Source organism: Nannospalax galili, unplaced genomic scaffold (genome assembly GCF_000622305.1).
Source record: "Nannospalax galili isolate Female #2095 unplaced genomic scaffold, S.galili_v1.0 scaffold287, whole genome shotgun sequence".
Classification (NCBI taxonomy): domain Eukaryota; kingdom Metazoa; phylum Chordata; class Mammalia; order Rodentia; family Spalacidae; genus Nannospalax; species Nannospalax galili.
In genome coordinates this window covers 2,213,177-2,229,772 of record NW_008357493.1, presented here as the reverse complement: position 1 = coordinate 2,229,772, position 16,596 = coordinate 2,213,177, and the positions used below count along the sequence as shown (strand labels likewise).

The 16,596-nt window shown below is 43.3% G+C and overlaps 1 protein-coding gene across 1 annotated transcript in view; it reads right to left on the bottom strand.

Annotated features, from left to right (window-relative positions):
- Ercc5 (ERCC excision repair 5, endonuclease) overlaps positions 1-16,596 on the bottom strand; it is a 38,847-nt gene that overhangs the window by 7,803 nt on the left and 14,448 nt on the right. Inside the window, exons 6-12 of the mRNA XM_029557207.1 lie at positions 12,867-13,010; positions 10,985-11,192; positions 7,213-8,439; positions 4,354-4,598; positions 3,883-4,002; positions 3,539-3,752; positions 2,052-2,196 (exon numbers count right to left, since the gene is read on the bottom strand). Of these exons, the coding sequence (XP_029413067.1) occupies positions 2,052-2,196; positions 3,539-3,752; positions 3,883-4,002; positions 4,354-4,598; positions 7,213-8,439; positions 10,985-11,192; positions 12,867-13,010 (2,303 nt within the window). The remainder of the gene's footprint in view (positions 1-2,051; positions 2,197-3,538; positions 3,753-3,882; positions 4,003-4,353; positions 4,599-7,212; positions 8,440-10,984; positions 11,193-12,866; positions 13,011-16,596) is intronic.

Sequence of the window (16,596 nt, the reverse complement as noted above, 5' to 3'; positions counted from 1 at the left end):
GAGTGTGTGTCAGCGTGTGTGTTTTTGAGTGTGTGTGTGTGTGTGTGTGTGTGTGTGTGTGTGTGTGTGTATGTGTTTAAATGTTATATCTCTCATGGTCCTCTTATTTGTGATGTATCTTTTTTAAACATTTTTTCCCAAATGTGCTACTTTAAAATATTTATTATTTTATGTGTATGAGTGTATTGCCTGCATGTATGTGAGTGCACCCATGTAGTGCAATGGTGCAGAGGTCAGAAGGGGGCTTCGGATTCCCCTGGGACTGGAGTTAAGGACGGCTTGTAGCCGCCATGTGGGTGCTGGGAATCAAACCCGGGTCCTCTGCAAGAGCAGTCAGTGCTCTTAACTGCTGAGCCATCTCTCCAGCCCCACGAATTGAACTCTTTAAAGGGGTGACTTTGTTATATGAGTCATATGTCAAGCTTTTTAAAGAATGTCATCAAGGGAAAACCTTAAGAAAAAAACACTTATCAGGGCCAGCAAGATGACTTACTGAGTAAAGGTGCTTGCTGCCAAGCCTGACAACCTGAGTTTAATGCCCAGGACCCACATCATGGAAGGCGAGCTGACTCCTACAAGTTGTCCACTGACTTTCACATGTATACCATGTCAATATGCACACACTCCCTGCACACACACATGCACACGCACACACACACAAAATGCATAAACCTAACTTTAAAAAAACTACTTTCAGAGACACAGCTCCTACCATCTCAGAATCTCCCATAGTTAATACTGTTAGATTAACAGGATCTAGAATCACTTAGAAAACAAACGTCTGGTTTGTCTGTGCAGGAGTTTCTAGACTGAGTTCATTTCATTTAGGTGTGAAAACCCACCCTAAGCATGAACAGCACATCCCACGGGGTGGGGTCCAGATTGAATAAACAGGAAGAAGTGAGCTGAGCCCCAGTATTCATCTCTCTCTGCCTCATGACTGCGAAAGCCATGTGACTAGCTGCCTCAAGCTTCTGTCACCATGCCTTCTCCACCATGGTGGACTGTGCTCTCCAACTGTAAACCAAAGTAAATAAAATAAATCCTTCCTTCCTTCAATTACTTGTGTCAGGTGTTCTGTCATAGCAATAAGAAAAGGTTAAAAAGTTGTACCTCAGGGGCTGGAGAGATGGCTCAGAGGTTAAAAGCACTGGCTGCTGTTGCAGAGGACCCAGGTTTGATTCCTAGCACCCACATGGCGGCTACCAACAGTTCATTAACTCTAACTCCAGGGGAATTGGATGCTCTCTTCTGACCTCCAAGGGCATTGCACAAAACCGATACACTAACACACATGCAGGCAAAACACTCATACACATAAAATAAAAATAATAAATTTTTTTAAAAATAAAAAGTTGTACCTTATGTCTAGCACACTTCTGGTGGGCACATGAGTTTTCATGGATAGCAACCTGTGTGTAAAGTTCCTGGCCTTCATTTCTAGGCTCTTTTCTGGTGGACTTCTTTCCTAACACCAAATGTGGAGAACAACTTCATTTGCTTCTCCATCTCTCCAAGACCACAATGAGCTCCATTGGGGCAGAGGCTGTAACTCACTCACCTTTCCCATCATCAAGGGCTGCCCTGTCTGGCTCACAGCTGCTACTGTACAAACGTTTGAATGGAAGGGCAGCTCACACACAGGAGCTGCAGAACTGGCTTTGTGCCCTTGAAAGAGGATAAGCCCCACCCCACTAAAGAGGGAAACAAACTCATCAGAGCTCTAGAAACCACAACCACTATCTCCTGCTGTTCCCTCAATGAACAAGGATTTGTGACAGCTCGGAATTTAAGAGAACAGTTCTGACACAGACCTACAGTCTGGGCTACTCAGGAGGCTGAGGCTGGAGGACTGTAATTTTAATATGGTGAGACCTCAGCTCAAAAAACAAACAAACAGGGGTTGGGGATTTAGCTCAGTGGTAGAGGCCCCGGGTTCAGTGCTCAACTTGAAGAAAAAAAAGACAAAATAACAACAACAAAAAAAGTAAACCAAAAAACAGAAAAAAAGCAAAGATTCTATTTGTTAATCTATTTATATAAGATCTTACGAGAATTTTAGGAGTGGTTCCAGGCCCCGTCCAGGGAATTCATTGAGAATCTCCATGGCTGTTACACAGCCTACAGTCGGAATCCCTTCAGTGTAATCACTGCCCAGCAGATAGGCCAAATTGATTAACTTGTTCCGGTCCAACCCTGTGAGAACATTTACAAACATTGTATTGTATAAATTGTGTATGTAGCTCTACATAGGTTAATCCAAATTTCAAAGACACATTTTTTATTTTAAAATAGGTTCTAACATAGCATTCTGTTGAGATTTTTTTTGGGGGGGGGTCTTTTTTTTTTTTTTCAAATAGGGTTTCCCTGTAGCACCAGCTAGCCTAGAACTCACTATGTAGACCAGGCTGGCCTTGAACTCACAGAGATCTGCCTGTCTGCCTCTGCCTCCCAAGTGCTGGAATTAAAGGCGTGTGCCACCACACCTGGCACCCTATGAAGTCATTCTCACTTTGAATTCTCTATATGATGACCTCTAAAGTTAGAGGTCTGGTCTGGCTCTCTCAGACCATAGGCGTATACATTCAACTATCATCTGAGTATGTCCATGTGGGTATCTAGTAAGCATCTCAAACTGAACACATTACTTTCCCTTCTTCCAAGCTGCTCTACCAATGACTCAGGACTTGAAGGCCTGAACCCTCTCCTCCTGCACCCCCGCATCCAGGCCACCCACTCTCCTTTCTCTGGTGTACTAGACACTTCTAGGCTTTGGCACCTTCTCTCTGATGTGAACACTTGCTGTCACCCTCGTCCCCCATTCCCACTGGCCTCCTTGCTTCCCTAGAACATGTACATAGGAAATTTCTGCCTCAGGGTCTTTGCACTGGTTAAGTCCCTCCACAGAGCTACTTACAGCACTTGCTTTCTATTCCCTCACGGCCCTGCCCCAGGCTGCCTACAGACAAAAGCATTCCCTGACAAGACTCCATCGGCAACATCAGGTGCTCTCTGGTAGATGCAACTGTCAAAATGTGACCTGTAAATGTAGTGAGCATCTCTTTCTTCTACTAGGCTGAGCTATCCTCTGCTGTTTCCCTGTTGTCGAGAATAACTACATACGGGAGTCACTCAATGTGCATTTCCCAGATGAACTGATGGATAAATGCCACAGTCAGTACAGATACACCATCCCAGCAGAGATGGCTGCCCACCATGCCCACTTCCCTCCACCCTCCATGCCCCATTACCCCCATCTCCCCAAGTCCCCCATTGTAGTTCACTTTCAAGTAACTAGTCACCTAGCCAGGTCACAGATTAAACTGCAGGAAATATCTAAATACATTAGTATTTTAACTGCTAAATCCAATTTTTAAAATCCTATACTCATCTATATAAGCAAAAGATGACTTATATGAAACCTTGAACAGATCACCTATTTCCATTCATGCATCCAATTAGTTCCTTGGAAAGAAAAACTTCACAAGGCCAACTCTGAGGGTAAATTTCAGAAAGTCATCATTCTCTGAAGTCTCACCTAATTGGTTGTGAAAGTCCACGTATTGGTAGTACTCTACGAACTTGTTTTTATTAAAAAAGTTCTTATAGACATGCCGGGCTCCAAACAGCCAGATATCACTATCATCAGTGATAGTTCCAGAAGTCTGATCAGTGAGGTCCAGGATGGCACACTGCGCCTCTGCCTCCATGGGAGCCTCGACGTAAGGAATGCCAAACAGGCGCAAGAGTTCCTGCAGTGAAACATTGACCATGCTACAGGGACATGCACTGCAGGCCTCAACCACTAGAGGGCACACACTTAGGCGCATCCCCTCCAGGGTTGAGGACAGTGTCAAGGAGGTCCAAGCTAAACTCACCTACCTGGCTTTCCAGAAACATCTGTCCTGTTACAGTGGAGGCAATCCGTTCCTGCTGCTGTTTTTGAGCTTTCAGTGAATTCTGCTCAGCTAAAAGGTTACTTTCCAGGGTTTCTAGCTCCTCCTGCAATATAAGTTCTCATTTGCAGATAATTATATTAATAATCCAATTATGTTCATTTGTTGCAGGAAGCCTGCATTTCCTCTGGCTGAAATTACAAATAAGCTTTTCTTCCTTACATTGTATTCCACTTGGATTTCTAAGCGAGACTAATAACTTCCTGTTCCCTCACTAAATCATATGGAAAATGGATCTACCCCAGAGAATAACCTCCATTTAAAAAAGGAGCTATCAATGACAAGAAGATGAGTTACAAATGGCTAATAAATATTCATCCAGCAACTCTTTAAATCTCAAAAGCTACTTGGCCCGGCTTCCTTAGCAATAAGTTAAAACACATTATTACATTATTACCAAATTAATATCTTGCCATTCATTAGGAGAGTCCTCTGCATCTCTGTCAGCTCCTTTGTGCTCCATGTCTGAGTCCTCACTTTCAGAGCTGTCCTGTGGGAGGCACCCCGAGTCCCCAGGGTTTCCTTCCTCCACAGCTCCTCTTGGTCCCTCTTCATCTTGTTCAGAGGGAGGTTTGGAAGCATCACATGACTCAGCTTGAAGTTCACCATCACTGAGCACATTCTGCACTTCAATGAAGCTTCCTGTACAAAAATAATGGTGTCACTTCCTAGTCACATATATACAATGCTATAACAGGGATGTAAGAGCTTTGCCCAAAGAATGTCGTACCCTAAAGAGAGGATCTGACCACAACAGCAAACACGCAACTAATTCGTTATTATTAAACAAATGAATCACAAATGCCCACAACTTCCAAATGAGCTTTTCCCATTAGATAAACTGCCACTGAAATTAGGAATCAAACACTCAAAGATGCATTATTAGTTTTATACAGATGTTCTGTGAACTAATATTGTTTAAAAATTCAGCAAGGGGAATTATAAAAGTCAATCATCATGAGGATATTAAATATTTGTATGCGCTTTCACTATGAACTCAACAAAGAATAAAGCCAAAAGAATCCTGGAAATTTCTCAGAAGTAGCGCTTCCTCTTCTGCTTTCCTTCCAATCTCCCTTGTGTTTCCCACTGTTTAGAAAATACTCCAGCAGAGAGGGCTGCAAGGTCTGCTGAACTGAGTTTCAGGAAATAGGACAAAGGGTGGGGGTAGAGCCAAGGAAAAGCCAAAAAGGAGAGGGGATGTTGAAATGGAATTGCAGAAAATGAAAAGAACTCATGGATTTCAAAATAAAGATAGATGAACACAAAAATAAATACTGATGTCTGTGTGCATGTGTATGTATACATATTATTTCCTGACTGCTACAGATAGGAACAGAAAGCTCACCCAGCAGTCAGTCACTGCCTGGCCTGTGAGCTCCACTGAAAGGGTCTCAGCTCCTTGGAGAGCTGCTGATCTGGGGTCACAGCAGATCAGTGCAAAAGCCTGGATCATCCTGGCCAGAAAGCACAGAAATGCTCACAATACAATAAGGAACTGACAAAAGCCATAGGAGCCTGCTTGAAAAATCTGCTTCCCATGAACACTGGCCAAAGCTGGGACAATTCCAGCAACAAAGTAAATGATAGCATTGGACTATCATGCACTGGATAAAACTGCACTCAAAGAATCTGCACTGACAAATAATAATAAATGGGAGAGAAGGGAAAGACCTTCTTTATAGTAGGATACAGACAGAGAGATGGAGTTGTAAATCATCAGAGTAGCACTCTGTTCAGACAGAACTTGCCCAGGGATACTAAAACAAGTGGGTGAAAGCTTGCTTGGGTGCAGCAAATTTTCACAGCCTCCAAATTCCTTTCCATGAAGCACTAACTGACGAACTGGGAAAACTAACTTTAAAATGTAGAAATCTCCAAGCGTGGTAGCACAAATGTTTAATCCCAGCACTTGGGAGGTAGAGGCAGGCGGATCTCTTTGAGTTTGAGGCCAGCCTGGTCTACGTAGGAGTTCCAGGCCAGCTGGGGCTACAGGGAGACCCTTGTCTCAAAAACACTGAAAAAAAAAAAAAAGAAAAAAAAATGTAGACATCTAGCCAGGCAGGTGGCAAACACCCACCATCCCAGCACTCAGGAGGTGAAGACAGGAGGGTTGGGACTTCAAGGCCAGCAACTACATAAGTTTGAGAGTTTGAGAGCAGCCTAGGCTATCTCAAAAGGCCAAGACCCATCTCAAAAAAAAAAGTTCTGAATAAATAATAACAGAAATCTGACAGATACCAGGACACAAAATTTGAGTGCACAAATCTACAGCTATCTTCACTACTTGAGGTGTGGTTTACAGTCATTTCAAATAATAAATTAGCAAATACACATGCTTCACACACACACATACACACACACACACACACACACACACACAAGCATATATATATACACAAGCACATGTGTATATACATTTTTTTATATTACTTACTGTGAAAGCCAAAAACAACCCATCTTGGCAGATCCTGCTTTATTTTATAACCAAGAAATGAGGTTTAGAAGTATTAAGACTTGCCTAAGGTCACCCTGTGGGGGCAAGAGTCGGCAGGCTTCCCAGACGGAGCTTCCTGCTCTCTGATGCACTACCCATCAGTGGTCCCTGGTGGTCTTTGAAGGTGCTCTGAAGCCAGACAGAGCATCTCCCTGATATGACCTCTGTGGGACAGTGTGACCACTAATTTTCCCACGCCTTGCAAATGTCTGTGAATGCCTACAAAGGCACCAAAGTGCCTTTAACCTGGAGTCGCAAATTTTAGTGAGTAAGCAGCTGCACAAATATGGAATCTAAAAATAATGAGGCTCATTGGTATATCTGTGCACAAAGATAGTGACATAGAGAGAGGAGATATACATGGAGGGCATGCATGCAGCGCAAGAGAAAGAGAGGGAGAGGATAGAACCAGTGTGGTAAAATGTTGGCTACTGAGGTGCCATGTGAATCAGCCAGTATCCTGTGCTGTCCCTTCAATCTTTTAAAGTCTGTAATTACTTCAAAGTAAAAAGTTAACAAAAAATAAAGGGAAATTCGGCTTTCCTTTCTCCAACCAGGGCACTACCTCCCTGTAAACACATCAACGGGCAGCCCAGAAGGCAGGAAGGAGGAGCATCCCCATCCTGGCTGTGTGAAGCTCATGTCTTTTCCTTCCTGGTGCCTCTGCTGTAAAGTGGAACAAGGCTACTCTTCGGGGTCTCCCAGTCCCTGCAGACATGAGATTCTCCCACCCACTCCCTTAAAGGAGCCCAGGCCTACCGTCAGACTCGCTCTCTTCTGAGTCCATCTCCATAGGTTCCATGGGCTTTGGGACTGAAATCAGTGCCTGGGCAGCAGCTTCAGGGGTCTCCTGCTGTTGGATGGTTTTCAAGTCATCTCCAGGCTCTTCAGCATTAGAAGACAATACATTTTCTAAGTTGCCTATTGCCTCTGAAGAGACATAAGCTGTGTTCTGCGGGTCCTGTAAAGCGATGGCAACTTTCGAAGCAGGGTTCTGTCCACCATCTGTCTCACCATCACTTGAACGATGAGAGGAATCATACTCACTCTTGGGCAGGCAGAGATCTTTCTGTAGCTCGGGATCTGTCGGGTGTATGTCCTCCCTTGGTTCAGAACTCGTTCCTGGAAGTGGCGATGTGGGGAGCCCAGGGGCATCACTGTGTGAAATGCTAATGGAAGGGGGACCACTCCTATGCTCAACCTCAGATTCACTGCTTATCTGAGTGGCTTCATTGACGACGTGAACAGGTGACACTTGCTCTTTTGGAGGCTCAGATGCACCAGCTTGATGACAAGTAGTACTCAAGGGATAAGCGGAGTCTGTCTGCTGCTTTTTACTACTCAAGCTGGCTTCATGCTCCTCTACCGAGGTCATGTTGGCTGAAGGAGGAGCCGTTGTAAACAGCACTCCTCCACCTCCCATTTCAGCTCTTTCGATGTGCTCCTGGTCAAGACTGTTTCCAAGCAGTACTCTCAGCACTGGCCCCTCCACAGGCTTATTAGCACCAGCACACACTTTCCCATCTATGGCATCACCCAGTGCTCTCATCGCTGGTCCTTCTCCAGACCTATCACCACCAGCATACACTTTCCCATCTTCTTCACCGCCTGGAGTTCTCAATGCTGTCCCTTTCTCTGGCACATCACCCCTAGCACACACCTTTTCGTCTTCATCATCAACCAGAGCTCTCTGAATTGCAGCGAGGGTCTGTGGTGATATGGAGCCTGAGTCTGCAGTGGCCCGTGAGCTCCTGTCCCTGGTCTGCCTCCCATCTCCACTCTCTAGCTCATCCTCTGAGCTACTCCCCAGCATGGCTGCCTGCATAGCTAGTAAAGTTCTTGGAGAAGGAGGGGCAGCAGCAGGCTCTTTCTCTGGCTTCACTCTCTCATTGGGCAATGATTTCAGGTCAAGAGGCATGCCGGGCATTTTGCTGGAAGAAGGAAGAGACTCTGAATCCACCTCCGTAACTTTCTTGACTTGAATACCTTAAGAAAAATTCAAACATCTCTCAGTGTACAGTTTTACCATATGACAATGTATTTCTATGAAGATGAACAAGAAAATACTGGTTCCCATTAAAAAAGTGATATTTTTTATTAAATCAGGTACTAAGAATTCATTCATTTATTCATTCTAAAGTGGCTGGCCTGGCAGTAGTTAATCCATTAATAGCTAAGTACAACTGTTATTATCTAAGCAGAACTCCACTGGCATTATCCATGGGTGGCATTTACCACAACTCTGAGCCATAATATATCCTAGGTTTTTAATTTAAATTTTCCATTTATAAAATGGTCTTTATTGTTTTACTGTCTAGCAAATTCAAAGGTGCTGTTGAAGCTATGTTACAATCATAAAAGCTATAATGAAAAATATCTCCATCCCCCAAGAAAACAGAGACAACTGAACCAAATTTTACAATGTTCCTGAAACTACAAATTCTAGACTGACACAAAATGACATTTTTCTTTCAGCAACATGGTTTTATAGGTTGCACTTTTAAATGCTAAATAATTACTTTGATGTACCTGATTTCTTCTCACAGTCTCTCAAAATAAAATGGAAATTACAATTACACCCATCACAATGACAACATGCTTTAAAAAATGTTTTAAGATATGCTATTGTGAACGGGAGCAAAACACAATCATAAAGTGAATGTGTAGTATAAACTGATAGATAATTATAGTTATCAGTAGCTATCAGTCACAAACTGGACACTTTACACACATGATCTCACATGGCCTGCAAAACAAACCTATATCAAAGATAGTAACAGGCTCAGGGCTGGAGAGATGGCTCAGCGGTTAAGAATACTGGTTGTTCTTGCAGAGGACCCGGGTTTGAATCCCAGCACCCACATGGCAGCTAACAACTGTCCATAACTCCAGTTCCAGGGGATCCAACAGCCTCTTCTATCCTCCGCGGGCACTGCACAACACGGGTGCACGCAGGCAATACATGCATACACATAAAATAAAAATAATAAGGTTTTGTTTTTTTAAGATAATAACAGGCGAAGACTCAGAGGGGTTAAGCCCATCTACCCCAGCACCAGAGCAGCAGAACTGGAAATCAAGCTCCAGCCTCTTCCCTCAGTCTTAAGCTTTCAATTTCTGCTGCTTTCTCTACCATACAAAAACTGAGGCTCATGTGTCCGTTCTTTTTCTCTCATTTTTTTTCTCCACATTGATAAGAAAGTAGGATGCTAGGGGCACAAGGTTTAAATGGGGAAACAGGTAGAGGGATAGCTGGAGAGTGATGGTTGTAGGGAGGGTCAACTAGAACCAAAGATGTATGGAAACTCATCACTGTATAAAACAACCAAAAAAAACACAATTAAAAAAAAAAAATCACTGTAGCCAGGCATGGTGGCGTACACCTTTAATCCTAGCAGAGGCAGGCGGATCTCTGTGAGTTCAAGGACAGCCTGGTCTACATAGCAAATTCCAGGGCAGCTAGGGCTACAGGGAGACCGTCTCAAAAAGACCAAAAAAAAAGTTTGAACCGAGGTATCCTTCAAGAGTTGATGATACTGATCCCAGAATCCACAGGGTCTCAAACAAAAACTCAGTGCCAAGTGCAGAACACTACCTATGAGTCCTTGGCCAGAAAGCATCCAGAAGCCCCAGGAACAGCACAAGGTATTGTTACTACTCTTCTTATGCACCAGAACTTGATGGTAAAACCCTATCACTGAAGACACACACATCCCAGGACACAGAGAAATCAAGCAGGAACCAAACTAGAAGTCTCCCCACTGACTAGCCCACACATGCTCAAAGGTGCTAGGCAGGTTGCTGGGAAGAGAAGCCCATCAATGGTCTTTCCCAGGGGTGGGTCCAGATGTGCCCACTGGTACAAAAGTGGCAAGAATATTCTGGGATCAACCAGTATGCTGTCCAACTGGATCTGAAGTCCAGTCTATAAGAGGAAATACTTATCGCATAGTGTAAACCTGGTCAAAATCTCATGGTTGGGAAAAATGCACTATTGATATTTTGCTAAATGGACATTAGTCAAACTGCTTCTCAAACATTTATGTTCATACCTATAGACTAGTGCTGCCACCAATCTGAGCCAGAGAAGCTTCCCCTTGAAGACGGTAACAGTCAATGCAGAGTCCCAAGGCTGTTGGAAGTACTGAGAACAAGCAACTTCTAAGGGCTGAGCCTTAAATGAGCCATTCGTCATACACATACACACACACACACACATACACACACACACACACGCACGCACGCACTAAGATCCAGAGAATATCATGGAAGAGGAGGTGGAGAGACTACAGGAGCCACAGGGTGGAGAGGAACCTTATGCAGCACTGTCTTCTGGATATGGCAGGGCCACTGCAATCACAAGCACACAGCAGTTCGCAGATGCTCTCTGTCTTTGCCTGGTAGAGCTTCAAAAGAACACAGCCCATCATGGTAAGGAAGACACAGCAGCAGGCAGGGATAGCATGGTGACAAGAGCACATTGTATCCTTACTATGTTTTTAACTGTCAGGTAAATGAGGACAGCTGATACCTTTTATCAAGATGTAGTGTGAGGTGTCTTCAGAGACCACTCTCCTTGACTCTACCTCCTTCAGAAAGCCCCCTTCGTCTTCATATTGCCTCTGGATTTGTCCTGAGTGCTGCTGATTCATTTCCTTTTGGACATTTTCTATGTGCTGGTTTAGATAGTTTTTCTTGAGCAAGCCTTTCAGTTGGTACTGTGAAAAGTCATTAGATTCCTAAAGGCAAAATAAGGAAAAATTTTGCTTTACATTAATACCATTTTCCCATCCCTTCCCCACATGGGTAGTTTCATAGCACAAAAATGAAATCTGAAAGGTAGGACAATGGGGAAAGAGTACGAAGGGTTAACTGGGGTGGGGAATGGGGGGGGCAGGGTATAGGAGGGAATATGGGGAGGGAGAACGAAAGGCCTTTAGAAAAAAAGCCATATGGAAACTACTATGAGAGAAGTTTCTTAAATATATACATATACAATGTGAAAAGAAATTTAAGGGTTACCTTGCCGGGTGGTGGCACATGCCTTTAGTCCCAGCACTCGGGAGGCAGAGGCAGGTGGATCTCTGTGAATTCAAGGCCAGCCTGGTCTACATAATGAGTTCCAGGACAGCTGGGGCTACAGGGAGACCCTGCCTCAAAAAGACCAAAACTAATAAATAAATAAATAAATACATACATACATACATACATAAATACATACATACATATATACATAAATACATACATAAAATTTATGGCACACAAAGAGCCAACAATATCATTTCTGTACACTTTAGTTATCTTATTTCCATATACATAGAAAAGTAAAAGAGAGGAATGGAAAAAGAAATATATCTTGCTTTTTTCATTTCTGGTATCAATCTAAGAAGCATCCAAAAGTCTTTAGCAAGTTTAAAAAACACTGCATCAATTCATTAAGAATGATGCTACAAATTTATACTTCCACAGTGAGTTAAGAGAGAACAGTTAGGAACACTAGGTGGTGACAACAGAAAGCTAAGCGGAGCTCACTCATCAGAACTGAAGACAGTATCTAACGGTAGCATGGATTAAGTAACAGCAGCATGATCAGGAGATGCTCAGCTACACACAATCACACACATCACCCTGCTCCAGCTTCCTGAGACTGTAAAGTCACCAGCAGGGGTTCCACGCTGAAGAAGTCACATTCTCACCACTGATAAGGAGAGAGGAACACACACAATCCCACATCCAGAGTTAAGTCACAGCATATTCTCCATGTTATTAGTTTTTATAGACAATGTATATTGTGATTTACAATAACTTACTAACCTAAGAAATGAATCATTAAGCAAGCACATGGTGGGCACTTACTGTGTGAGACACTGAGCTACCTGCTAAGCCTAAAGGGATGACCAGGCCAGGCAGCTTCTGCAGCTGAGAACAGAGAGAAAAAGCCTGGCCTTGGGTGTGAGGCCCAGGAGACTTCTTCCAGTTTATGAGTTGTAATGTGTAAATAAATGATGCCTCAAGGGCTGGAGAGATGGCTCAGCAGTTAAGAGCACTAACTGCTCTTGCAGAGGACCCAGGTTCGATTCCCAGAACACACATGGCAGCTATGAATCGTCCTTAACTCCAGTTCCAGGGGAATCTGAAGCCCTCTTCTGACCTCTGCGGCATTGCACAACATGGGTGCACTCACATACATGCAGGCAATACACTCATACACATAAAATAAAAATGAATAAAAATATTTAAAAATAAATAATGCCTCAAGGGGTCTTAGATATACACTATGTCCTGAAAACTGAGATACTAAGGTGGAGACTCAGACTCTAAGTACTGTCTACTGATTTTTTCCTCCTTCTAGTGAACTTTATGTTCTTACTTCTAAGCATTGGTGTGCTACTGCATACTGCTGGGTATTGTACCTCTGGCATGGCTTCAAACAATGTCCGTCTTCTCTTGGTAAATTCTTTCATGTCAGTTAAAATCTCATGCTTTACTTCAGGTGGCAAACTGATGAAGTCCTCAGACTCAATGTCTATGGCTTGAGGATTATGGAAGAATTCCTCCTGTATGGAGTAAAATGTTAACACCATTAAATTTTGTTTACCCATCTAGGTCTATTTGCTGTTAAATATTCATCATGTTTATATTATAAACACAGTTCTATATTATCTACACACAGTAGCATACAATCTGCTATAGGCATCACTGCAAACAAGCCAGTGAGGAATGGATCCCTTCACTCTGTCATTCATTCTAAAGAAAACTACTTAACAGGGACTTCTAAAGCATGGGGCCCTGCTCTAAGATGCTGGGTACTGTGGGGATCACGTATGTAAGCTCCCTTGTCTCAGGAACGGAGCAAGGCAGATCAAAGCAAGTAAATAAGCAAGACAACTGTAAAGCACAAGCTGATGAGAGTGAGAACAACACAGGGAGAAAAAACCCTATGTGATAAATGGAGAAAACCCAAGCAGAGGACCTGTATTCAAGGACACAAAGGGAACTAAGAACCTGAATAGGGGACAGGGCAACCCAGGCCAAGGAAGAGCAAGTGCAAAAGCTGTGAGATGAGAATAAGCCTCATGAATTTGAGCAATGTTTATAATTACATTAGATTTGTTTCATTAAAAAAGGAAGAAAAGCCTTAGAAAAGTTAAGCTGTCTAAAACCATGCCTTCAGTGAACAGTGAAGCCCTGGGCACAAGGTCCATTCTTAACCAAGTTTTGCATGTCTTGCTGCATGATTAAGGCAGAACCTCCAGAAGTTGAAGGATCCTGAGGTTCTAGCTGAAAAATCTTCTACCAGACACAATAAAACAATATGAATAATTTAAAAATGGTGAATTTAGGAGTCAAAGAATGTTATTTGCTACATTAACAAGATTGAGAAAAAGGTTCATTTTAAAAACTTATACAAGGAGCTAGAGAGATGGCTCAGTGATTAAGAGCTTCTGCTGCTTCGCAGAAGACTCGAGTTCAGTGCCCAGCACCCACATGGCAGCTAACAACCATCCTTAACTCCAGTTCCAGGGGATCTGACACCCTCTACTGACCTCCCCTCCATGGACATTGAATGACATGGGTGCAATGACATACATGCAAACAATAGTCATAAAATAAAAATAAATTTAAAAAATTTTTAGTAATTTATACAAGAGCCAGGCTTGGTAGTGATATGTAACTATAAACTCAGCGATTGGGAACCTGAGGCAGAAGGATTACAAGTTCCAGACCGGCTTAGGCTATATAACAAGACCCTGTCTCAAAACAAACAAACAAACGAACTTAACAACAACAACAACAAAAAAAAAAAAAGCTTGCATGGTTTCAATACAGAAAAACAAAATTCACAGATTTTTTTTTTTTTTACATTCTTCCTTAACATCCCTTAATAGGTGCTAGTCCTGAGAACGTCTACCTAATCAGATGTGGTGGGAGAGAAGCTAGAGGACTTCCAAAGTAACACAACACAGTTCTTGTCTCTGATCTCCTTAGAACACAGCTACTGCCGGGCATGGTGATGCATACCTTTAGTCCTAGAACTTGGGAGGCAGAGGCAGGAGGAGCTCTGTGAGTTCAAGACCAGCCTGGTCTACAAAGTGAGTTTCAGGCCAGCTGGGGCTACAGGGAGACCCTGTCTCAAAAACACAAAAAAAAAATTTTAAAAAGAACACAACTACCATGCTAGGAAAAAGCCCAGACCACAGAGAGGCTACGTGAAGCTGTGGCGGCCAGCATCACTGAAGTCTACCTGACAGAAAGTGCCAACCATCAGACATGCAAGTCAGGAAACCCATGAAAAGTCTCCAGCCCCAGCTACATTCTGACAGCATCTACATGAGAGACTCCAAGCAACAAGCAACTCCCTGAGCAATTCAACCCCAAGAACCATGGCAGAGCAGGGTAAAAATGGCTGTTTTTATACCACTAAGTCACACAGCAAAAGAAAACTTATGCATAGGCACAGGCATGCATAAACATGTATACAGTTGATACAGGTATATATACCAATACATACATAGATATTCAACTACATGGAAGGGATGGTTTGAAATGTGCCAAAATTTTACAGGTTGTTTATAAACACAATGGCAGCTATTTTGTGGCCCTGAGGAGTGGACACAGAGCTGCATGCATACAAAGCAAACAGTCTACCACCAAGTTATACTCACAGCCCTGGGACGCAATTCTTTTTATTCTTAACAAGCACATATTACTATGTACATCTTGAATGGTCAGCTAGCTGTTTCTAAAAGAAAACTGTTTATCTTGGATATACAGAAATATACAATGACAAACCCCATATATAACTGCATAGATTACACGGGTAAGCATGTATTATATATCCATATATACATGCACTCAAATACACACAGTAAAAATGGCAGCTGTCTTTACTTTTTATCAGGAACTTTCATAAACCCATCCTACCTATGATTCATTTTCATATGATTCATTTCAAATATCAAAATACACTCGGGGAGGAGGGGGGCTAGAGAGATGGCTCACCAGTTCAGAGCACTGGCTGCTCTTGCAGAGCACCCAGGTCTGGTTCCTAGCACCCATATGGTGGCTAAAATCCATCCATAATTCCAGTTCCAGGGGATCCGACATACTATTCTGACCTCTGAGGCACTGCTTAACATACACGTAGGCAATACATTCATACACATAAAATAAAAATAACTGTGCTGGATAGCTTTAGTGTCAACTTGACACACCTGGATTGAGGGAGCCTCAGTTGGGGAATTTCCTCTATTGGACTGGCCTGTGTGTGAGCATGTCTCTGAGGTATTTTTCTTGGTTGTTGAGTGATGTGAGAGGGCCTAATCCACTGTGGTTAGTGCCACACATGGGCAGGTGATCCTGAGGCCTAAGCACAGGCTGAGAAACAAGTCAGTAAACAGCGCTCCTCTGTGGTTGGTGCTCGGTGCTCGAGCTCCTGCCTCCAAGTTCCTGCCCTGAGTTCCTACCTTGGGCTCCCGGATTATCTGCGACCCAGGATATGTAATATAAATACACCCTTTCCTCCAGAAGTTGGTAGTGGTCAGAGTATTTTGTCACAGCAATAAAGAAACAAACCAAGACAGACTGGTACCAGAGAGTGGGATATTGCTGTGACAGACCTGACCTTGGTGTTTTGGGGAGGACTGTGGAAGTGTTTGGAACTTTGGGTTGGAAAAGCCATTGCGTGATAAGAGTTTGTCGCTGTGAAGCTTGGAACAGTTAGGCTGAAAGAGTTGTGGATGATGGAGGCCTGGCTTATGAAGCTTCAAAGAGAAGTGGAGACTATCAGAGCTGTTTGTGTGAGATTTTGAATTGAGAATCTGTGGGTTCTGGTCGCCTGGGGCTGAAGAATCAGTGTGATTGAGAGGAGACCAGAACCTGAAAGAAAACCTTTGCTTTACTGGGACAATTGATGCTGGTTAGCTGGGGCTGGAAAATCAGCTGTAAGTAACAAGAGACCAGCATCACTGTGGTGAAGTCTCCTGGAAGTATTTCCTCAGGGTCGGCACACAGAAACTATGGTCCACAGGGGGCCTGAGCTTCCATGTCAAGCTGAAAGCAGGACTTGGTAATATGTAAGAGTCTCCTGCATGGTTCTGGTGTTGAAAGTGTGAAGGTGTCAAAGAGAGCAGCTGAGGTCTG